Source organism: Erpetoichthys calabaricus, chromosome 12 (genome assembly GCF_900747795.2).
Source record: "Erpetoichthys calabaricus chromosome 12, fErpCal1.3, whole genome shotgun sequence".
In the NCBI taxonomy this organism is placed as follows: domain Eukaryota; kingdom Metazoa; phylum Chordata; class Cladistia; order Polypteriformes; family Polypteridae; genus Erpetoichthys; species Erpetoichthys calabaricus.
In genome coordinates this window covers 55,097,529-55,121,399 of record NC_041405.2, presented here as the reverse complement: position 1 = coordinate 55,121,399, position 23,871 = coordinate 55,097,529, and the positions used below count along the sequence as shown (strand labels likewise).

The 23,871-nt window shown below is 39.0% G+C and overlaps 1 protein-coding gene across 2 annotated transcripts in view; it reads left to right on the top strand.

Moving 5' to 3' along the window:
* The window catches only part of tom1 (target of myb1 membrane trafficking protein), a 121,603-nt gene that overhangs the window by 62,440 nt on the left and 35,292 nt on the right, over positions 1-23,871 (top strand). For both annotated transcript variants that reach the window (XM_051934693.1, XM_051934694.1), the window contains exons 3-10: positions 6,727-6,805; positions 9,261-9,410; positions 10,300-10,434; positions 10,737-10,895; positions 11,046-11,162; positions 18,293-18,426; positions 22,192-22,231; positions 22,328-22,478. In XM_051934693.1, coding sequence (XP_051790653.1) covers positions 6,727-6,805; positions 9,261-9,410; positions 10,300-10,434; positions 10,737-10,895; positions 11,046-11,162; positions 18,293-18,426; positions 22,192-22,231; positions 22,328-22,478 — 965 coding nt within the window. The remainder of the gene's footprint in view (positions 1-6,726; positions 6,806-9,260; positions 9,411-10,299; positions 10,435-10,736; positions 10,896-11,045; positions 11,163-18,292; positions 18,427-22,191; positions 22,232-22,327; positions 22,479-23,871) is intronic.

Genomic DNA, 23,871 nt, shown 5'->3' with positions numbered 1-23,871 from the left:
ACTGCGCCCAATTGAGGTCGCCCTTTTGAGGCTCGCCTTTTTGAGCGCGCCCTTATTGAAGGATGCCTGTGCGCGCCCTTATTGAAGGATACCGTGTTGTACATCCGCTGGCTTGTACGTCCGTAATATGCCTTTAATTTTCTCTGGCGGTAATACAGGCGTGTGCGTCGGTAATATGCCTTTAATCTCCTCTGACAGTAATACTGGCTTGTATGTGGCTGTAATATGCGTCACTGTATTGTGTACCTTTAATTTCCTCTCGCAGTAATACTGGTTTGTATTTCCGCCTCTGACTTTCTCTGACAGTAATATTGCGCATCGCACCGTGCCCCGCGTATGCGCACTTCATCAGAAGACACCCACACACGGACAACTGGACGCACATAGGGATTTTATATATATAGATTGTATTCTTTATGATTGGGAGGTTGGACATCATTGACCACTCACAGACAACAGCATTGGTATATTTTTACCTATAACGTGATTTTGAATAAACGTCCAGTTTATCATAGTAAGCTACTATTTTATTTCTAGTAGTTACCAGTTACGCTCCTCCAAGTGGTTGCATTTTACTGTACCTGGGATTTGACTGATCTGGGGAAAAGTGCATTTTCTTATTATGCACCATGGACATGGAATAATTTGCAGAAAGATGTAAAATTAGATACATTTATATCCATTGATGAATTTAAGGGCATCATAAGGAATGTAGTGAAGGAGACATGTCGTTGTTTTTCTGAAGAGGTCAGTGTGTCTATTTATAGTAGCTATTTAATTGTGGAGATTATATTATTGCAGTGTATATGCTGTATGTCACATTGTATATGGTACATTGAATATATGTTGTGTATTACATTGTATATGTTGTATTTTAACATGTTGTGAGTACGGCTGATACCCTGGTCAGGTCTCTCTTGTAAATGGGACTTCCGGGTTAAATAAAGGTATAAAAAAAATGTACAGTAATCCCTCGCTATATCGCGCTTCGCCTTTCCCGGCTTCACTCCATCGCGGATTTTATATGTAAGCATATTTAAATATATGTCGCGGATTTTTCGCTGCTTCGCGGGTTTCTGAGGACAATGGGTCTTTTAATTTCTGGTACATGCTTCCTCAGTTGGTTTGCCCAGTTGATTTCATACAAGGGACGCTATTGGCAGATGGCTGAGAAGCTACCCAGCTTACTTTTCTTTCTCTCTCTCTTGCGCTATGTGTGATCCTGACGTAGGGGGTGTGAGCAGGGGGGCTGTTCGCACACCTAGACGATACAGACACTCGTCTGAAAATGCTGAAAGATTATCTTCACGTTGCTACCTTCTGTGTGCAGCTTTTAACTATGCTGCACGGTGCTTCGCATACTTAAAAGCTCAAAGGGCACGTATTGATTTTTTTATCAGTCTCTCTCTATCTCACTCTCACTCTCTCTCTGCTCCTGACGGAGGGGGTGTGAGCTGCCGCCTTCAACAGCTTTGTGCCGCGGTGCTTCGCATACTTACAAGCCAAACAGCCCTATTGATTTTCCTCTGCCTTTATGACAGTCTCTGCTCCTGACTCCTTTGAAGAGGAAGATATGTTTGCATTCTTTTAATTGTGAGACTGAACTGTCATCTCTGTCTTGTCAATGAGCACAGTTTAAACTTTTGAAAAAGAGACAAAAGTTTGTTTGCAGTGATTGAATAATGTTCCTGTCTCTCTACAACCTCGTGTTTCTGCGCAAATCTGTGACCTAAGCATGACAATATAAAAATAACCATATAAACATATGGTTTCTACTTCGCGGATTTTCTTATTTCGCGGGTGGCTCTGGAACGCAACCCCCGCGATGGAGGAGGGATTACTGTACCTGTCCCTGAATTAATGTCATCGTCCCCAAACTTAATCATAATGAAATGCTTTGAGTAGTGTGTCATTACACATTTTCAAGTTCAGCTTACCACACACAGTGGGCTCTGTTTAGTTTGTCTACAGCTCAAACATATCAATAGAAGATGATGCTATTTCCACAGCCTTCCACACAACTCTTAGTTGCTTTCATGAAACAAACATTTCATTGACTTTTCTTGAGCACTTACCATTTTTATCTCACTGATATTAGCTATAAAGCTTATAGTCCCAGAACTAAATACCACACTTTGTAATTAAATTGAAGACTTCTAGACCTCTGACTGTCATGCTTGAAGAATACACATCTAACACTTTCACACTGAGGATCAAAGTACACCCGGTCCTGTGTGCTCAGCCCACTGCAGTTTTTCCTCTTGATTCATGACACATCCTCTGAAATCAAGGAGCAGAAATGATCATCAGTATTTGTGGAGGAAGTTAAATTCTTTTCTGAGTCAGGTAAAAAAAAAAATCTGTCTGGTCTGGTTAACATATGTAGCAATTACAGAAAGAGAGAGTAATACCTGTCATTTCTGAGAGGTTCATATCAATGAGGATCTCATAGTTGATCAGCAGTATTTTTTGGGTTGACTGGGTGAGATCAGTCTGTAATGTGTTCTCCTGAAATCCTCATTAATATTTGTAGATGATCAGTACCTTCAAAGTCCAGTAGAATATGGCAGCTGTACTATGGCAGACCATAAGGCCAAGCAGCAGCTGGCTAAAGTAACACATTTACTCACGGAGTCTGCACTTAGATATCAAAAGAAAGTACCATACCATATCGCAAACCTTGATTATCCTCAATAACTGTGTTTTACTCCTTATCATGCAGCAAGTGGTATTGTGGCATTTGATGCTGCACCACCAGACTTATAGAAAGTTTTTGACTCCTAAGCTGTTGATCTATTATTGATAATTCTGCAGCAGTTCTGTTGTCTGGTTATTACTGTTATGATTGACACATACTTAATGTATTTATATTTTTAACCTGAAGATGGTGCATATTTATTGGCATATATTGCTGGCAGAGGTGGGTAGAGTAGCCAAAAATTGTACTCAAGTAAGAGTAGCGTTACTTCTAAATAATATTACTCAAGTAGAAGTAAAAAGTAGTCATCCAAAAAATTACTCAAGTAAGAGTAGAAAAGTATTTGCTGTAAAGACTACTCAAGTACTGAGTAACTGTTTGAACATAATAAATGATTTATTTTTTAGAAATGTTTTAATAAGACAGACAGAAATATAAAATAATGTGCAAATTCTGCTATTTCCAAAGAATAAAATAAAAAATGAGTACAAATAAATAACATCTTTACAAAATAAAGATGCACAAATAACACAAAGTTCCAAATCTCAGTTTTTCACAACAAAGCTTTTGAAGCCAATACCTACAGTAGGTAACATGTATGTTTGAACAGTGCAGACTACTTACAGTGACAAGATATACTGTACACTGACAGTATAATACTGTATATTCACTTTGTGGTGTGGTGGGTCGGCAGCTTCAAAAAAAAAAAAAAAAATCCAGTTTCAAATCCATAAAGCCGTGTCACTTTTCGTAGGTGCAATTGCACGACCGCGGGGAGTTAATGAGGTAGTTGGAGCAAGTTATACCTGCACGTGCGGGTGCGATCGTTCTCAGTTGCTTCATTGGCTTTCTGCGGCGTGTGATTAAGGCCCAAGGGGAAGGGAGTGTATATATACAGGTCGGCACAAAAAAAGAAGAGGGAATCAAAGAAAAGGAGAAAAGAAAAGAGTCTGTAGGGGACCGGCATTGTCACACACTTGCCGTCCAAATAGCACAGCTGATAGAAAATAACATTAGAACAAGGCAGCTTGTGCACGTACAAGAAGTCTCACTTTACCATGACTGTCTGTGTCTGTGCATGTTTGGTTAAAACCTGCTTGTTCTTCACTCAGTGAAGTGATGGTTAAGCTTCAGCAGGAGTTGGCTCTCAAGGTTCTTACAGTGAGGCTGTGACCATTTAGCAGTGAACAGGAGCCCCATATGACTAAAAGTCTCTCACAAACTGCAGATGCAGGAAGTTTGTGTGTGGTCATGTGACTGCATGGCAACGTCTGATTGGTGAAACGGAGTCATGTGATTATTGTTGCTCCGTCTGATTGGTGAATCGTAGTCATGAGATTATTGCAACGTCTGATTGGTGAAACAGTCATGCAGTAGATCCACTGGCGACTTCTCTCTGGCAAAAATATAGTGTATATAATGGGAAAAAAGTAACGAGTCGAGTTTTGCCCAGTGTAGCGAAGTAAGAGTAGTGTTTCTTCTTCACAAATGTACTCAAGTAAAAGTAAAAAGTATGGTGCAGTAAAACTACTCTTAGAAGTACAATTTTTTAAAAAAGTTACTCAAGTAAATGTAACGGAGTAAATGTAACTCGTTACTACCCACCTCTGATTGCTAGTTTGTATTGTTATTGCTTTGACTAGCGATTTGTTTCTGCTGCATTATTTCATTGTCCATTGCACTATATTATTGTTGCATATTACATGTTTCTGCAACAATACTTTTCATCATACCATAACCTATAGTGAAATTAAAACTAACTGAATTTATTACATGAGATTACTTGAATCTGTGATCATTGAGGGGGAAGACTACCAAAGTATTTTAAAATAGAAATCAGTAAATAACAAAAAACACTAAAGCAATTTTGAAGGAACAGTATGACGTCCAGGATAATAAGGTTGAGAAAACAGGGCTTTACAGAAAAGGATCAACAGTTCCAATAACCAGAAGAAATATTACTGGAACAGAAAATCAAGAAGCAATTTAGTGACAATGATCCAAAGCAAAACTGGAAAGGATTTGAAATTGATCAATATGGTTATCTTTCATCTAAGCGCAGACAAAGAGTTCTTTGACAGTAATTTACTTCATCTTCTTCAAGATTTGGAGCCAGTGATTTCAGTGTCCAAACTTTAAGAAAAAAAAAAAAAATTCTATGGTAAAATCAGCTTAGCTAAACTGGAGAACTGGCTGTTTTTGGTAATAAGTCAACAGGATAGTGGACCCATAGTGAAAAATTAGGGTGGCGGTTGAAATCCTGTTAGAAACATCTTTTTTTCAGTTATTGATGTATTTTGGGCTGTTTGTTGTGGCATTATATGAACACATAGTAGCAAAGGTTTAAGCAAGTAAGCCAAATACGTCTTAATGTCTATAACATCTTTCAATGTCAGTAATTTTCATTTTGCAAGTATCTGTGTATTATCAAAATGTTTTTTTTGGTATTATTAACGTACATTTTGTAACCTTATTGTATCTGCATTAATATTTCATGTCATCTTAAATTTAATTTGCTCTACAGTATTCACAATTCTTTTCATGCTTATAGTTTCTGCTTTTAATTTTTTTATCATCCAGCATTTCATATTTGACTGCTGTTCATAGTATTTTCTCCTATTTGATTTACAGTAGGCGGCACGGTGGCGCAGTGGGTAGCGCTGCTGCCTCGCAGTTGGGAGATCTGGGGACCTGGGTTCGCTTCCCGGGTCCTCCCTGCGTGGAGTTTGCATGTTCTCCCCGTGTCTGCGTGGGTTTCCTCCGGGCGCTCCGGTTTCCTCCCACAGTCCAAAGACATGCAGGTTAGGTGGATTGGCGATTCTAAATTGGCCCTAGTGTGTGCTTGGTGTGTGGGTGTGTTTGTGTGTGTCCTGCGGTGGGTTGGCACCCTGCCCAGGATTGTTTCCTGCCTTGTGCCCTGTGTTGGCTGGGATTGGCTCCAGCAGACCCCCGTGACCCTGTGTTCGGATTCAGCGGGTTGGATAATGGATGGATGATTTACAGTAATCCCTCGCTATATCGCGCTTCGCCTTTCGCGGCTTCATTCCATCACGGATTTTATATGTAAGCATATTTAAATATATATCGCGGATTTTTTGCTGGTTCGCGGATTTCTGCGGACAATGGATCTTTTAATTTCTGGTACATGCTTCCTCAGTTGGTTTGCCCAGTTGATTTCATACAAGGGACGCTATTGGCAGATGGCTGAGAAGCTATCCAACTTACTTTTCTCCGTCTCTGTCTTGCGCTGACTTTCTCTGATCCTGACGTAGGGGGATTGAGCAGGGGGGCTGTTCGCAAACCTAGACAATACGGACGCTCGTCTAAAAATGCTGAAAGATTATCTTCACGTTGCTACCTTCTGTGCAAGCTGCTTCCTGAAGCGACATGCTGCACAGTGCTTCGCATACTTAAAAGCTCGAAGGGCACGTATTGATTTGTGCTTGTTTGTTTTTCTCTGGCTCTCTATCTCTCTCTCTCTCTCTCTGCTCCTGACGGAGGGGGTGTGAGCTGCCGCCTTCAACAGCTTTGTGCCGCGGTGCTTCGCATACTTAAAAGCTAAACAGCCCTATTGATTTGTTTGCTTTTTTTCTATTTCTCTCTGACATCTGCCCCTGACTTGAAGAGGAAGATATGTTTGCATTCTTTTAATTGTGAGATGGAACTGTCATCTCTGTCTTGTCATGGAGCACAGTTTAAACTTTTGAAAAAGAGACAAATGTTTGTTTGCAGTGTTTGAATAACGTTCCTGTCTCTCTACAACCTCCTGTGTTTCTGCGCAAATCTGTGACCCAAGCATGACAATATAAAAATAACCATATAATAATAATAATAATTCATTACATTTATATAGCGCTTTTCTCAGTACTCAAAGCGCTATAAACATATGGTTTCTACTTCGCAGATTTTCTTATTTCGCGGGTGGCTCTGGAACGCAACCCCCGCGATGGAGGAGGGATTACTGTAACTATTTGTTGTAGCTTCTTATTGGAAATTGCCTGATTATGTCCATGTTTTTGTGTTCACAGACCTAAAGATGCTATCAGGGCTCTGAAAAAGCGGATTGTTGGAAATAAGAACTTCCGAGAAGTAATGCTGGCATTAACAGTAAGTCTGAGATATTAATTTGCACCTTTTAGTCATATATGTGTCCAAACTACAGTATATGTGGTTCATATAAACTAATGAGAAGTTTGAGTCTATCTGGTGTTTCTCAAAGCTCTTGCTGCCCTCACTTCAAGCAGCCTATGAGTATATTACTCAGTTTTACTGCCTGTATCTATTTTTCAGATTTGATCTAACTGAAGATGCATCATTTTCAGTGTTACTCTAATAGCTTTTCGGTTTTACATTTTTAGTTTTGTTATTCTCCTAAAATTTGCTTAGTGAAAGAGTTGTCTCTGCTCGTGACTGGAAATAATATGAGGATGTTTTCTGATAAACAAGGTTGACCAGACAATGGTTTGCAATTGCAAAGCAAAGAATAGTTAGAAGAAATCAGGTTAAAAACTGGGAAAACATGAGAATTATAAAAATGTCTTGCATTTAAGTGGTAAAAGGAAGGCAGAAGGCATAATGGAAATAAGACATAACTAAGGGGCTCTGTCCCCCTGCTCGCTTCACTTGCCAACCCCTGTGCGGGTCCTATGCACTAGTCATTTCCCATATCTGCCTCTTGCTATGAATCGTGCTGTGCTTTTGGATAAACATGAATATCAACTCTGTCTTTGATATCTCCATCTTTTGAAACTATTATCGCTGCAAATTTATCACATGGTGGTTTATTATATATGCATGTTTTTCAGATAAATTTTGTGTAAAGTTGGGATACTTTTGGATGTATGGATTTGTATCCATTATTGGTTGTAGAATTTCTAATACGTCCAATCGTTTAACTCTTTTGATTCTATGTTGCTTCTCCATGATCATAAATATAAACTTTACCGAATTGTGGTTTCTTTGAAATTAAACTTGTAGTAGCTCTGTCATATCACCTATGTCCATATATTCGATCTCTTTTCGCTGTTTCGTTATTTCACCAAGTAATATTTCCGTTTGTTAGTGCTAATGCAGACTTTACTATCAATTTTTTGAACCTCTTTACGATGGTCTTCTACTCTTTGTCTTTTCTTTTTCTACTGTTTGTCTTTTATTTCCACCCCCGCTTGGACCTGTTAGATTTTCAATTCATCTCTTGGCACAAAGTCTCGTCTCGCGGGACGTGAAATTGTCTCTCTGAAAATGTGTTGTCTCGTCTCTCTGAAAAAGTCTTGTCTCATCCCAAGATTTTTTATATAATAGAGAGACAAGATAAATCAACCTGGTAAAAAAAACTTAAAACTACTAATCGAATTAACTTATACATAATTAAAGACCTGGGGGGGGGGGGGAAGGATATCGTGAAAAATAGAAAAAAAAAGGAAAAGAAACATAATCACAGCAGGAAAGAGCAAGAAAAAAAAATTAAAGACGTTGGTCTTTATCAGTCCGAGAGTTTTATTTTTTTTAGTTTTATAATCCATATTACTAACCGAGAATGGTAAACCGGATGGCATGGACGCAGGGACACGGCAATGGGACCATGAGACGTACTGCGCAGGCGCGCACAGCGCGCGTCTCATAAACCGCATGCAAAGTCTTATCCACCGCACACGAAGGAGTCACGGCCCAAAAACGAAAGAGCTCAACTGACGTGAATGAGTAATGAAGCAACAACGCGCCCATGGCTAATGACTACCGACACAGCCACACAAATAAGAGGACTCTGCGCTGCAGCCCAGATTTAAACGGAAGAGGCTACGGAGGCCCCACGGGTCCATAAAGTACGGAAGGCACAGGCTTCACCGCCATATTGTGAGTGGCACTACTGCGAAGTGAAGGCACAGGCGTCACCACAATATTGTGAGTGGCACCACTGCGGAGTGAAGTAAACGCGCGTCTGAAACTGCGGAAGCAAAGCAGGCACGGGTTCAAAATGAACGAGCTCGACTGACGGATATACAAACAATGTATTTCAGGATACCCAATGCCGGAGGTAGGCGAGTGAAGCCCCCTTGTCTAGCCTAATTAATGTAGTTCAGGGTTATGTAGCCTATCTTGGCACAGTATTAGGTGTAAAGCATGTATTAATCCATCATATTCACAACCACACTTAACCTGTGTAAGGTCAACCTAGAGGCATTACTTAACCTAACTCTTACATTTTTTTGGATAAGGAAAGAAAACCAGAAAAAAATGTGTGGACACTGGACACCACACAGACAATTCCTGGACTACAACTTGATTCCAAGACTCTGGAGCAATGAGACAGCTTCACTAACTAGCACTAATGTGCCTCCTTTGTTTAATCAGATTCTTCTTATTTATTGTGATAAAAATGTCATTTGTCAAGAAGATTCATAGGTTGGGAGCATGTGCTGTTTACAGTGCGTTGATGCACCCACCACCCGTCAATAGGATTGCAGATAATCGTAAAAGGTTCACACACTTTTTCTCACCTCTATTTTATGTATGTGTGCAAATAAAATATGAAGTTAATCACGCATCCTTATATGATTCTTAGGTGTTGGAAGCCTGTGTGAAGAACTGCGGCCACCGTTTCCATGTTTTAGTGGCAAATCGGGAGTTTGTAGAAGGGGTCCTAGTCAAAACAATTTTACCAAAGAATAATCCACCAGCTGTAGTCCACGACAAGGTGCTCAGCTTAATTCAGGTAATACTGAATCTTTGTTCCTAGAAGCAGTGCTGAGACTACTGGAAGTTATACATTAGCATCCAGAAACAACAGTAAACCTCATAAGCTAAGTATACGTGGCACTGAAGAATGTCATCAAGATAAATATACCTGCATATGAGGATAATGATATGTCTGATTTAGAACAAACAAACAAGGTAAGGGGGGCTGGGGGGACCACTACTAAACCAAGTTAATTGCATTAAAAAGTATTAGATTGAGATGAAAGGAAATAGTGAGGGGAAACTGGTGCTGTCCCCTGAGTATTGATAGCAAATAATAGCTAATCCCTCTATTGAGGAGTATTTTTGAATCGGAAGAGGCATGTTCAGGGGCAGGTCACTGGTCATCATCTTTTTCTTTTGTTCTGACAGCACAATATGAAAATAGATAAAGTGGCTGTACTGCCTTTAAATCCTTCCCTGTGAACCTGTTATTAGCCCCCAAAAGTGACATGCCATACCCATGTGTGTCAGTACTTAACACTAGTAAATGTCTATAGCCAAGTCAGCTAAACATGACATTCCTCGGACAGCAGTGATGATCATACTTCAGTGATGATGGGCCTATTTGTTGTGTATGTGCTATCCTTGGGGTAAAAATACTCAAACCCGGTAAGTCCAGTGTCTTCTCTAGTAATATGAGTGCAGTTGTGAGCATTTAAACTGATACTGAAAAGTATATAGTCATATTTAAAGCTCATAAAGTTATATTTATTGCTACTTCTCCCAAAGACCAAAAGTTTTTTCAAAATTAAATTATATTAGGTATACAGTACTTATATACTGTAAGACTCCATATACAAGTGTAGATAAATTCTGAGAGGTGTTCTTTGTTTCCCATTCATCATAATTTTCTTATTTTATAGGCCTGGGCTGATGCATTCCGTAGCTCACCAGATCTCACAGGTGTAGTTTTTGTATATGAGGATCTTCGCAGAAAGGGGCTTGAATTCCCCATGACTGATTTGGATGCACTATCACCTATACATACACCACAAAGGGTAAATCGTTTTACTTTATTTTATTTACTTAACAGTGTTGGTTGCATTGAATTTCATATGGTGAAACTCGTATACAAATAAAACATCAATAAAGACATGGAACACATTGTTTGTTATTTTCTCCAAGTAGAGTAGTAATGTAATGTTTTCATTCATAATGGAAAGAGAACAGTAATATGTTTTAGATCTATTAAACGTGTCCAAACTTTGTTTAGAAAAGAATCTCATAAACTTTTCTGCCTGATAACAACACAGTATGTTTTTCCTTCCTAATAGTGTTTTTTTTTTTTTTTTTCTGTTAGAGTATCCAAAATTTTGATTCTGTATCCCGACAAAATTCAGTTACAACTCCGGGTTCACCTTCTGCTGCAGAAGGTGGGAGATTGTTCCCAGTTGTTGAGCAAACTGTTCAGCCTCATGAAAGCAGCCCTGAAGGACCAATCGTCCCATCATCAGAACAGGTATATTATACATACTATTTTCTGTCATTTATTTATGTTGTTTTATAAATGGTGGCTCCAACAAACATATTTTTAACATATGCCCAGTTGTGTAAAGTTGGCAGGTGTTAAGGTAATTTGTATTAATTCTGTGTTTCTCTTTACTCCTAGATGGCTAAACTTTCTGGAGAGCTTGAAATAGTCCGTGGAAATGTCACTGTAATATCAGAAATGTTAACTGAAATTGTTCCTGGCCAGGAAACAGCCTCTGACTTAGAGTTACTTCAGGTAAGATGATGGACTACCAGTTGAATTAAATTGATCTATGCTTGCATGAATATATATACAGTATATAGGGAGAGAGCGAAGGGTAGCAGTGTATAGCACTGTTCATATCCCACACCAGGTCATAGCCTTTGTGGAGTTTATATATTCTGCCACATCACCAATGATGTTCATGTAAGGCTGGCATCCTCCTGGCTCCCACAACCACAACATAAACTGTTTTAAGCAGATTTGAGAATTTTACATTATCTCACAGTACCCCATGTAGTTTATAGTGATTGGCAAGAAAATGTTTTAATCTCCTGTTATCATGTAGATCGGAGGGAAAAAAAAGTTTGATGCAGTATACTGTAAGTCTACACTGTATGGTGACTAATGTTGAACAACAGCAAACAATATCAGACCATCCATGAAAAATCTCACATTACTTGTGGCACATAATCCACATCTAAAGTCATCCAGTTGCATGATCACAACATCCAAAATACATTTGTTTTTACTAAAATATTGTTAAATAAATCACTTCCAGAAAACTTGAACTGCAGTGGAATGCCATCAGAAACATGGGCATTTGAAATGAAGGTTCCCTTCCCACCAGCCCCCACTTCATTTGTCTTGAATCATGTGTTCAGCCCAGCAACAGCTTATTCATTGGCTAAGTTTGTGTTTCACATGATATCGACAGTGCAAAGTTCATTAAGAGATGTACACAATTAAAAATTTAAAGTTAAAGAAAAGCAAGTGAAAACATTATCAGTAGTGATGACCAAACACTGCGGAGTTCAATTCTCCATGAGTTCAGCGAAATCATGGAAATGTGCACAATATTGGCTTGGCAAAATGCATTAAAGTTAATGGGGAAAAGAGGAACTGAATTAGTTTTGAGTGGATTATAATGGCATAATAATCTTTTAAGTGTCCGTGGGAGCTAGGGAAAAGTCTGCCAACTGTGCTTGTGTGATTATAGTGGCCACATATATGATATGAGCTGTGAGGCAGTAACCACTGCGCCACTATGCCTCAACAACAAAAGACGCAGAGGGAACGAATACCACAAACATAATACAACAAACAACCACAAACTAGCAATAAGTAGATAAAATACAGATCATTGCACTCACCAAGTTCCTTCTCTTGATGCAGACAGTGACCATGCCATGAAGCAGCAGCATAGGATTGGCTCATTTCATTGTTTAAGGTCAGCTGTCTGCAGCAGGAATGTCTTTTTTGTTTTAGATGTACTGTATCTGTGCAGATTCTCCGTACTTTGTCTTCTATCAAGAAGTAAGAAAAGCCTATTAAATAGTAATCTTTAGTTTTTATAATTTCAGAGCGTGTCCAGTGTCTTCTAATGGGAGGAGGGAGAGTGGGAGGGTTCCTTTAAGGCTTATTTTGTATCAGGGCTACAGCACATGGTACCCATGTGGAGCTGATTTACCAGTGCACAGAAATCAGTATTTTATAGCCGGTGGCAGTAGAAATATTCATCCACGTCCATCTTCTCTAGTAACGTCCGATTGTACTTAGATCCGTGGTCCGTAGCTAGTGTCTTATCTTATCTTATTTCTGCCCAAATGCATCATGTGTATTCCAAACAAAACCATTTATGCTGCCAGCTGCATAAGGGTACAGTACATACTGTATCTAACATACAGTGCATCCGGAAAGTATTCACAGCGCATCACTTTTTCCACATTTTGTTATGTTACAGCCTTATTCCAAAATGGATTAAATTCATTTTTTTCCTCAGAATTCTACACACAACACCCCATAATGACAACGTGAAAAAAGTTTACTTGAGGTTTTTGCAAATTTATTAAAAATAAAAAAATTGACACACCACATGTACATAAGTATTCACAGCCTTTGCCATGAAGCTCAAAATTGAGCTCAGGTGCATCCTGTTTCCCCTGATCATCCTTGAGATGTTTCTGCAGCTTAATTGGAGTCCACCTGTGGTAAATTCAGTTGATTGGACATGATTTGTAAAGGCACACACCTGTCTATATAAGGTCCCACAGTTGACAGTTCATGTCGGAGCACAAACCAAACATGAAGTCAAAGGAATTGTCTGTAGGCCTCCGAGACAGGATTGTCTCGAGGCACAAATCTGGGGAAGGTTACAGAAAAATTGCTGCTGCTTTGAAGGTCCCAATGAGCACAGTGGCCTCCATCATCCGTAAGTGGAAGAAGTTCGAAACCACCAGGACTCTTCCTAGAGCTGTCAGGCCATCTAGACTGAGCGATCGGAGGAGAAGGGCCTTAGTCAGGGAGGTGACCAAGAACCCGATGGTCACTCTGTCAGAGCTCCAGAGGTCCTCTGTGGAGAGAGGAGAACCTTCCAGAAGGACAACCATCTCTGCAGCAATCCACCAATCAGGCCTGTATGGTAGAGTGGCCAGATGGAAGCCACTCCTTAGTAAAAGACACATGGCAGCCCGCCTGGAGTTTGCCAAAAGGCACCTGAAGGACTCTCAGACCATGAGAAAGAAAATTCTCTGGTCTGATGAGACAAAGATTGAACTCTTTGGTGTGAATGCCAGTCGTCACGTTTGGAGAAAACCAGGCACCGCTCCGCTCATCACCAGGCCAATACCATCCCTACAGTGAAGCATGGTGGTGGCAGCATCATGCTGTGGGGATGTTTTTCAGCGGCAGGGACTGGGAGACTAGTCAGGATAAAGGGAAAGATGACTGCAGCAATGTACAGAGACATCCTGGATGAAAACCTGCTCCAGAGCGCTCTTGACCTCAGACTGGGGCCACGGTTCATCTTTCAGCAGGACAACGACCCTAAGCACACAGCCAAGATATCAAAGGAGTGGCTTCAGGACAACTCTGTGAATGTCCTTGAGTGGCCCAGCCAGAGCCCAGACTTGAATCCGATTGAACATCTCTGGAGAGATCTTAAAATGGCTGTGCACCGACGCTTCCCATCCAACCTGATGGAGCTTGAGAGGTGCTGCAAAGAGGAATGGGCGAAACTGGCCAAGGATAGGTATGCCAAGTTTGTGGCATCATATTCAAAAAGACTTGAGGCTGTAATTGCTGCCAAAGGTGCATCGACAAAGTATTGAGCAAAGGCTGTGAATACTTATGTCTTTTTACTGAGAAAAAAAGAACACTGTATTATATAAGACACCAGCAAGCAGTTCTGCTCACTTGTGTTTCCTGTGTCCATTTCGTACTACTTAGCTCCTATCTCTCTATTATAAAAAGAAATCCTGTCCCCTGTCCTGATAGTCTACGATACGTGATCTTCTTAAAAGATAATTTAAAGACCCGCGAGACGAAAGAGACCTGCCATGGTGCATCTCACGGGAACATCAAATGAGAGTCTTGCAAGACACACCCTACTTATAAGCAATGTCAAAAAAAACAAATCAGTAGTGTAAAGGCAGTCACGCAGCACACACAGCTCCAGGGCTGTCAGTGCATATAAAGTGTATAAGGTCAATACGGTAGAAATGAATAGAGTAGAAATGAAATAAATAGGGTAGAAATAAAACGTCGATGATTAAATGAAGAAGAAAGAAAAGCGTGGAGAACAGAGACCCAAAAGCGATGGAGAGAAAAAAAATGCTAAAAAAAAAAAAACAATAATCTAGGTGCAAATTTAGAAAATAAGGAACGTGATGATCAGCCCGGAACAAGTGAAATGGAAAAAAAAGCACGTCCAATCGGGTGCGGAGAAAAGAGACTCAAATGCATTGGACAGAAAAAAGAGCAAAAAAGAATAATCGAGGTGCAAATTCAGAAAATAAGGAAAGTAATTATCAGCCCGGAACAAGTGGAATTGGAAAAAAAAGCACGTCCAGTCCGGCTCAGAATTAAAAGACAATGAGTAAAAGAAAGTGGAACTTCATAAAGACGTTTACAGATGTTGACGCTAAACACATGCAGAGCAGGTTAGAGACTATGAAACCAGGGAAATTAGAAAGGCTCAAAAAAAAAAAAAAATGGCGCTATACACATGTGGAGAAAGCTGTGACAGCAGCTACCCCAACCGAACACGAGCAGCGTTATACATTCTGCAAGAAAGAATTCAACCACGACCGTGGCCAGAAATAAAAGACAGGTATTGCTTTTACAACGTCACGCGAGACCAGGCAGTGAGCCATCATTTAAAACAAGTCAACAGACCTCTATGCTAGCAGTTGCTGGATTGCTTTTGGCAGGCAAGCATCATGTGCTCAGAGCTCTTAAAACAACGACATGTGACAGGCAGAAGAGGCAGCTAGCAAGCAGCAAAAAGACAGTAAATGATCCAAAGGCATATCCTTAGCGTTCGTTCAGCTGCAACATCCTTCACAACACGGGCAGTATTATACGTTCGGGAAGAAAGAGATATATCCTCGCGCGGGGCAGGAAATAAAGAAACAAGTATTGTTTTTACAAAAGTTTTTAAAATAAAAGTGAAAATAATGCATATGTAACAATTCACAAGAAAATAACAATCTCTTTAAATTGTAGATTGCCTGCCTAAGGTAAAGTCATCCTGATGAATGGGGACGTGGGAATGAGGGGTCCTTTCATCTGATTAGCTCTATTTCAGATGTGGAATGGCAAAATGGGGGAGGCAGCTTGATGAATGAGGTCTCCAGGACTTAAAACAAATCCAAATCATATTATGTGATATCATCTAATGTGAAACTCTACTCCGTACTTCTAGAATTTTTATTTTTATACTGTATTGAGGATTTATTCTGTTCTATGTATTGTACTGTACGGCTCAGAATTAAAAGACAATGAGTAAAATGACAAAGTCGAACTTCATAATGACGTTTACAAACATTGGCGCTAAACACATGCAGAGCAGGTTAGAGACTATGAAACCAGTGAAATTAGAAAAGCTCAAAAAAAAAAAAAAAAAAGGCACTATACACATGTGGAGAAAGTTAAAGGATATGAAAGTAGGAAAATTAGAAAATATAAAAAAAGAAAGTAAAGATCGCAGTGGCGCAAACAAACAAACTGCCTCATTTAACTATGCACCAGTCTAACTTTGGCTTTGCACAATAATTACTACACTATTGCACCTTAACACTTAATTCTACTTTATTCACATAATTTAACTTATTTATTATGTTCTACTATACTGTTATCTTTCAATCTCTGACTTTTTGTTAATTTAACTGATATTCTTCTAACTTTGCACAGTTTTTGATAAGCGGATCAGGATGCATTTCACTGCATGTTGTCCTGTATAACTATGCATGTGACAAATAAAGAATCTTGAGAATTTCAAAAATGGAGTTTACCGCACATGCATTTATTGGTAACTTTGTTCATGTATATATATTTATCTGTCTGCTTATTTAAAAAGCTACATTTACCCCAGGAGTCAAAAACGTTCTGTCTAGCCCTTATACAAAAACCTAGACAAAAGCTGGGGCATCACCTTGGTAACTCCATGTACTTTTGGAACTGTGAGAGGAGAATAGCACGACTTTACAGACAGGAGTCCAATGCAGAACTCTACTTACTTTTTTACTTTGTAAATCGTTTTGTCTGTGCTGAAATTCCAAACAGAGAAACCTATCTTGACCTCATTAAAAAGATTCAGCATATTGGGACTCGCAAGATTACAAATATTGTTTTTACAGAAGTTCTGAAATAAACGTGAAACTAATAAAATAGCAGCAATTCAAAGAAAAAAAAATCTTAAAAGTGTGTATCCAGAAAACCAAACACGGGGGTTGGCGAGCGAAGCCCCCTAGTATTTTCATAAAAATCAGAGCATCCTTACCCTTAAATGCCACAAGCTTACTGTAATATCAAAGGCCATAGGAATCAGCCATCAGAAGTGATGGGTGCTTTAGGCATCAACATTTGATGATACAGTATCTTTTTATTATAATCCTGTTATGGATCAGCATGTGATATTGGAGGATGCAAAAAATCAGATGGTAGCCAGTTTGTTTAGGTCAACTGAACAGTGAATGTTTCGTATACTAAAGGCCTTTTAGCATGAATAAACTGAACTTAATTGTTCTGTCTAATTGCAGGTTCGGGGCATCCATTTTGTCTAGCTCCCTTTTGCAGTCACACTCTGTTATGTATATACTTTGATATCACATAATTCCATTTGAAGAGAAATATGTATTTCAGAGACTGGTAATTTATAAAACAGAAGGTTTTTACTAAATGCAGCACTTACATTTTGAGTCTATGTAATTATTTTGTGACATCTTGTCCTTTCCAGATTGTCACACACACCGTTTTGCTCCACAGATATGCTAAATCTTGATGGAGTTTGGTGTGGGCTTTTATGTTAAGTTGTAATCTATAATTTAGATCCCAAGTTTACCTTCTAAAGACTTTAAGGTTTTTTTTCCTATAAAAATGTTGCAACAGTTTTTTTTCTTTAAACTGTTGCTAAATAATGTATTAATTTAGAATGCTGAAGCAAGTTTTTAGCAATGCTGTAATTCCTGTTAATAACTAGCCGTTCCCCTTGACTCCGCCCGTGTAGTAGTGAAACAGGACAAACTTTAAAAATCAGTAAACAAAAAGATATCGCTAGCTAAGCGGAGGCAAGTTACACTCCAAAACACAGAGGTAGACCAACTCCCCACTCCTGATGTCACGCTTCCCCCTCCTCTCGGCTTGCAGCCTCAGTCTCGGATTAGCACAAATATATCGCTCCTGCAAGCAAACTATGATTCTCAGCGTGATGAGAGAAGCTGCAAAATCAACCGTAATGTTCAAGCAAATTCTAGAAAATATCCCGATCTAAATCTGTTAAGTAGTTCTCTCGTTCGCTAGCTAAGTGGATACCCCTGAGGCATGAGTGAGGAGGGCCCCACCCCCCCTCCTTTCGTCCCACTGCGTCTCTCTCGGATTCGCACAAATAAATCGGTACCACAATTAAAACTATGATACTTAGCGCGATGAGAGAAGTCGCAAAATCAACCGGAATGTTCAAGCAAATTATAGAAAAAAACCTGATCTAAATCCGTTAAGTAGTTCTATATATATATATATATATATATATATATATATATATATATATAAGAGAGAGAGAGATGTAAACATTTGTAGCTTAATGTACCACTATAATACCATGAATGTTGATGAGATTAAAGATGACCTTGGGTGTGCATGTGATTTTCCAATTTTATATTTTACAGGAACTTAACCGGACATGCCATGCTATGCAAAAACGAATTCTGGAATTGATCCCACGAGTTTCAAATGAGAGATTAGTAGAAGAGCTTTTGCATATTAATGATAATCTTAATAATGCCTTCTTGAGATATGAAAGGTAAGGCAGGTACCAGGCACAATTTACTGTTTTTTTTCATGTAATATTAATTTCTAGCTTTTGAACTACCTTTGTTGATTACTGGAAAATTTTAAATGTTTATCTTATTATTAGCATTAGACCTTATGCCCTGTAGGGGCTATAGCAGCACCCCAAACACCAAGACATAACTAAACCACGCAGTCACATGTTCAAACAAAGAATATTGAATAGAGTATCTTTTACAGGTTCTTCCTTCACTCATCATAATCCATAATCCCAGTCACAGTTCCTTTTCCTTTCGCCTCCTCTTCTCCCCTCCACGTAAACCTTGTCCATCACCTCCCAACTCCAACTCCATGGGTAAGAAAAAGCTGGCTGCTTTTCATCCCATACCCAGGAGTACTGGCCACCTTGTAGCACTTCCAGGTCAGGTGGAACCTCTTTGTGATAGGGGAGCTTGCCTTGAGCAGCTCCTCCTAGTGACACCAGAGATCCCCAACAGGCTGCCCATCAAAACTACAATTCCCATGTAGCCCTGTGGGTGTCCAAAGGATGCATAGCAGAGGGATCCCACCACCCAGTGTACTGGAGGAACACATGGCCCTGTGAGACAGCCTCCCTTTGTCCTTCTCTTATATTGACTTCCTGGCCAGGAAGGGTGCCTACTAACCAACCTGGTCCAGACACCTGTAGATCCATTTCCGTTCTTTATAAAGGCTTTCTGTTTCGAGAGGAGTTTTCTGTTTTAAGCATTAAATGTATATACATGTGGTGTCTTTAAACAGTTTTCCATCACATTTACAAATTTAACATCTTCCCTGTTTTACTGAACTATCTTCTTTTTGTAAACTTTTTTCAGTACAGTAGTTACTCCGAAATTCCAGTGGCAGTTTATAATGCAGCCCCACTGCGCCCATACCCCCCGCCCAAATATTTAAAAAACTCTACATACATTAATTAGGTAATACAAAATAAACATTAAATAAATGTGTTTATTTGCACAATGTGCCTGGTGTCGGAACATGTCAACATCTATTAAAAATTGGTTCCAACTTGTACTTGTTTAATTTCTGTGCAAATACCTATATTTCCTGAGTGAAGGGTGCTATCCAAATGATAGTGTATGTAAGTTCTTGATCTTTTGGCAAGCAGGTGACCTGGGGCTGCCATTTAATTGGTTGCTTTCAGATTCAGACTCCCAAATTTATTGGCAGCAAATTAGTATTGTTTTAGGTTTTTTTAATCTAATCAGGTTCACATCAGCAGTTCACAGTACACACCCACCATTAATATAACTATAGATGAGCGAGTGCAACTTTACAGAGATGGTAACTTCAAGTGGAATATCAGACATCAAAGAAAATTTGGTTATTTCTTCAATGAAATACCCCTTCATAAAACAGAAGATAAAGGAGCTTGTACAGGACTGACCTGACTTAAGAATTGAGCAGCAGGCAAGTGATCGAGGACAACCTTACGCACTGACTTATTTTGCTCTTGTTATGACAAATGGAGTTGGCTAACTGGATGTGGTTCAAGTAATACTTTTTTTTTTTTTTTGATTTCTCTGTTTGATGGTTCAAAGTGGCGAAGGATTGTGTCGAAGGACAATAACGATGGTACAAGACCTATAACATCTTTCTGAAAAATGCAAGTGGCATGAAAGTAGTCATAGTCATCTAGAGGGGTGTTTTTCAACCAGTACACTGCGGCACAGTGGGGTGGCATGGAAATAATAGTGTAGCACACTTGGGTCTGAACCTGAGTGATACCAGCTCCACAGGTGGTTGAGACCTGTCTGAGGAGGACAGGTGTACCTGGAGAAACTGAAAGAAATTCAGCTCCGTGATCGCTATGATGCAGACACAGCACTTGGAATGCTTCAGATGCATCACCAGGCTACTAGAGTCCAACTGCCCTAGGTGTGTGGTCACCAGAAAGCCTCACAGCACTGGTGGATAGTGGGTGTAGAAGTTGCCTTTGAGGCAGAGAGGGGTGGGCAAAGGGGCGAAGCAGACTTGGAGATGCCACCAAAGTGTCTGTGAATGCTGATCTCGGAGCTGCTTTTTTACAGGCTTCTCCGGTAGTCCCACCCCTTTGGACAGTTGAGGTAGTGTAAGACATAACATATATATTTGTTTGTGAGATAGTGATGTGCCTTGAGATGATTTTGGTTACAAAAAAAAAGTTTGGGACACTGATATAGACAATAGTATGAGGTACATTTTTTTGTCAGGCTTAGTGCAATGACTCAATTTAATCAGAAAGTAATTGAGAAATTTTCAGGCCTCAAGGAAAGGAGGGCAAAATTTATGTTCAAGGGAATATAGATGTCCTGATCATAAAGGCAGATTAAGATTTAAATTAACTTGACCCCCCCCCGTCTTGTACTGCGCCCACAGGACAAGTTCATGTTTTAAGATGTGGGGGTTTCTGGATCTGGCAAACTTGCATAGGACTGAGCAGACCGGCAGCAAGTGTAGAATAAAATTAGGGTGGGAATGACTCTATGGGTGTTGTAAATGATAAACTGGGATGCAAGACTTGAGAAAATTTGTATGTTGTGGATTTATGGAATACAGTGGAAATGGCCAATGACTGGGCACTCTATTAGCAGAGGAAGAATAAGATTTGAATTGGACTTAAGCTATGGATGTGTTATAGGACAGACAGAAATTCACTTTATTGGAAGATTACAGAGGTGGAGGTGCGGACATTATGGTGTGGGTTTTGGCAGAATGGGGAACTGGGCAAGCTGGCAGAGGACTGGGCAATTTACAGACAGGTGCAGTATAACATTTGGGTGGCAGGTACACCTGTTCCTTTCCATATCTATAAGGCAAGTTATGGAAAGAATAAGGGAACTATGGATGTCATGGACTGAAGTTTTGGAGCACAGTAGAAATGGGAAAGCTGGCATCAGATTGGGCATTGGCACTATGATGAGGACCACTAAAGCATGTGAAATGACTAGATAGATAGATGTGAAAGGCACTAAATAATGGGCATATAAATGTGCAATGCACTGTATAATAGATAAATGCTGCTTCAGTTTGTCCCCCCAATAAATGCGCACCTGCCCACATTTTTTTTCACCTGCATCCACTGTTCACTTCAATCCTAGAGAAACGGTGTCTTAGTAATAAACCCCTAGTTTATCCAGTAAATAGTGTTGTAGTGTTGTTGTTGTGTGTAGGAATTGTGAACAAAACAACAAGCTTTATTTTAAAAGTTGTATTTGTACAGATACTTTACTAATCATCATTTAATAACCTACTAGACTTCTACAGGTTAAGCACTTTATCAAAACAGTGTATTCCATTTTAACTCCTGTCACAAAAGATCAGGACACATGAGAGTGCAGAACTAATGTAGTCCACTTGTACTTGCTGTCCTCTCTGCACTCATACATCTTTCTGCAGTTTCTTTAGTTACTGTACAAAAATTGCAGTACATCACAGCTGCTCAAGGCCTGTCAGGGTTACATTGCATTTTTCTATTGGTTTTAATTTATTCGTTACAATGTTTTCTGATCTTTCTTGTTTATTTCTAATGCCTTTTGACCCCTGCATCCTACTTGAGATTAATTTGTAAAAATACACCACTGTGATTATTAATATTTGGTCCTAAATAATTGATACATGAAGTGAAATTATTGATGTTTATGTAGTCTAAGTTCATGTTATATGTGTTTTTTGTTTATTTTATAAGATCACCTATTTTAATATATATTGCATATAAAAATATTTATATGACAGATATATTTCATTCAATTACATGCAGGTTTGAAAGGCTGAGAAATGGACAGGCTTCCGCCACCCAGGTAAGAATTCTACAGTACTGCAATCTGTAATTATCTCATCTCGATTATATAGATGTGGAATTTATTTTGGTGTTTTTTTTCCTCATCTTTCTTTAGGAACAAACTTTAGAAGCAGTTTCCAGTAATCTCATTGGCATTAGACCTGCTTACTCAGCTACTGGAGACACCACTTCAAGTAATTTCCATCCTTCACATCCTGTTAGTCAGTCAACCATAAACTCTCTTTCATCACAACTTGCTGCTCTTGGTAAGTATGCAGCAACAAACGTATGATACAAACAAGCTCTAGGTACTTTAGTGCAGTACTTTATAATGATAGTTACAAGGAAAGTGTTGACAATGTTTGTAGCAGGCCAGGAAAAAAATAAGTAGAAGCAGGATGACCATTAGTCAGAAGTCTAAAATAGATCCTTCTGACCTGATGAGTTTCGTTCAAGGGAAGCAAATACTCCAAGTTATATTTAGCGAAAAAAAGAAAAGTTCATCTGCAAATTAGAGGTTAGCTAAATTGTGCTCTTGGTTACCAAAAATAGGGTGCCTTGAATTTGTTCAGTTTTTGAACCACTTCTGAAATAACTTGGTACATCACAGTTATCTTTGTGCTAACCTACTTAATATTTCAAAAACATGAAAATAACATTTATAATGTAGATGGGTACACATTATTTAGGAAAGATGGGGGGAAAAACAAAAAGTTGAAGTCGATGTTTATATTAAACAGGGTTTGAATGTAGGTCTTCTTTAATTAGATGTTGAGACACCGCTTAAAGAAAATGTTTGGATTCAACTGGACAGCATTAGGGATCGAGGCCTATTATAAGAATGTGTCAAATATCCCTTCATGCAGATAAATAGCTTTAATTTTCATGCTTTTTAATACCATAAAAAAAATTTAGAGGGAATGTTATAGTCATGAAGGACATTAATTACCCAAAATGTTAATTGGGCTAGCCTTAAAAATAGCAGAGCACAAGAACAGGAGGTTTTTTTGATGTAATCAGTTACTTTTTTTAACACAGTATGTTAAAGCATGGATGAAAGGAAAGACTGTCTATATTTAGTATTCTGTAATAATCAGATCTATGAATTTCCCCTTGACATTAATATAGTTTATCTAACCAGGATAGGGTTCTTGGGATATATGTGATCAATCCATTAGAATCTAGTGATCATAATATAATATTTCATAGTGTTTTATTATAGTGCTTATTCAAAAACTTAAACAACCATGTAATTTTAGTAAATGAGATAAATTGGGACAGGCTTTTAAGTGTTATGGCAGCTTGAGCAGATGTGGAGCAGGTTTAATAGTATTTTATGTGCAGTGCAGAACAAGATTATCCCAAAATTTAGAAGCAGTAAGAGATTGTAATTATATATTCTTTGGAATATTGCCAAATTTAAGATGTAAACAGAGGAATCAAGTATAAACTGTGTATATTATTGATATTCAGTAGTGTCCATCAGGCCAACTCATGTAGGATACTTCCTTTCCTTCATCAGAACTAACTCTCAAATAACTTTAAAGCAACTAACATTTTGATAGATCGACAAGAGATAGTGCATGCATAATCAGAATGCTTACTGTTTTAAGGTTAATTTGAGGGTCAGTCCTGAAGGACATTTTACAGTACTATTAT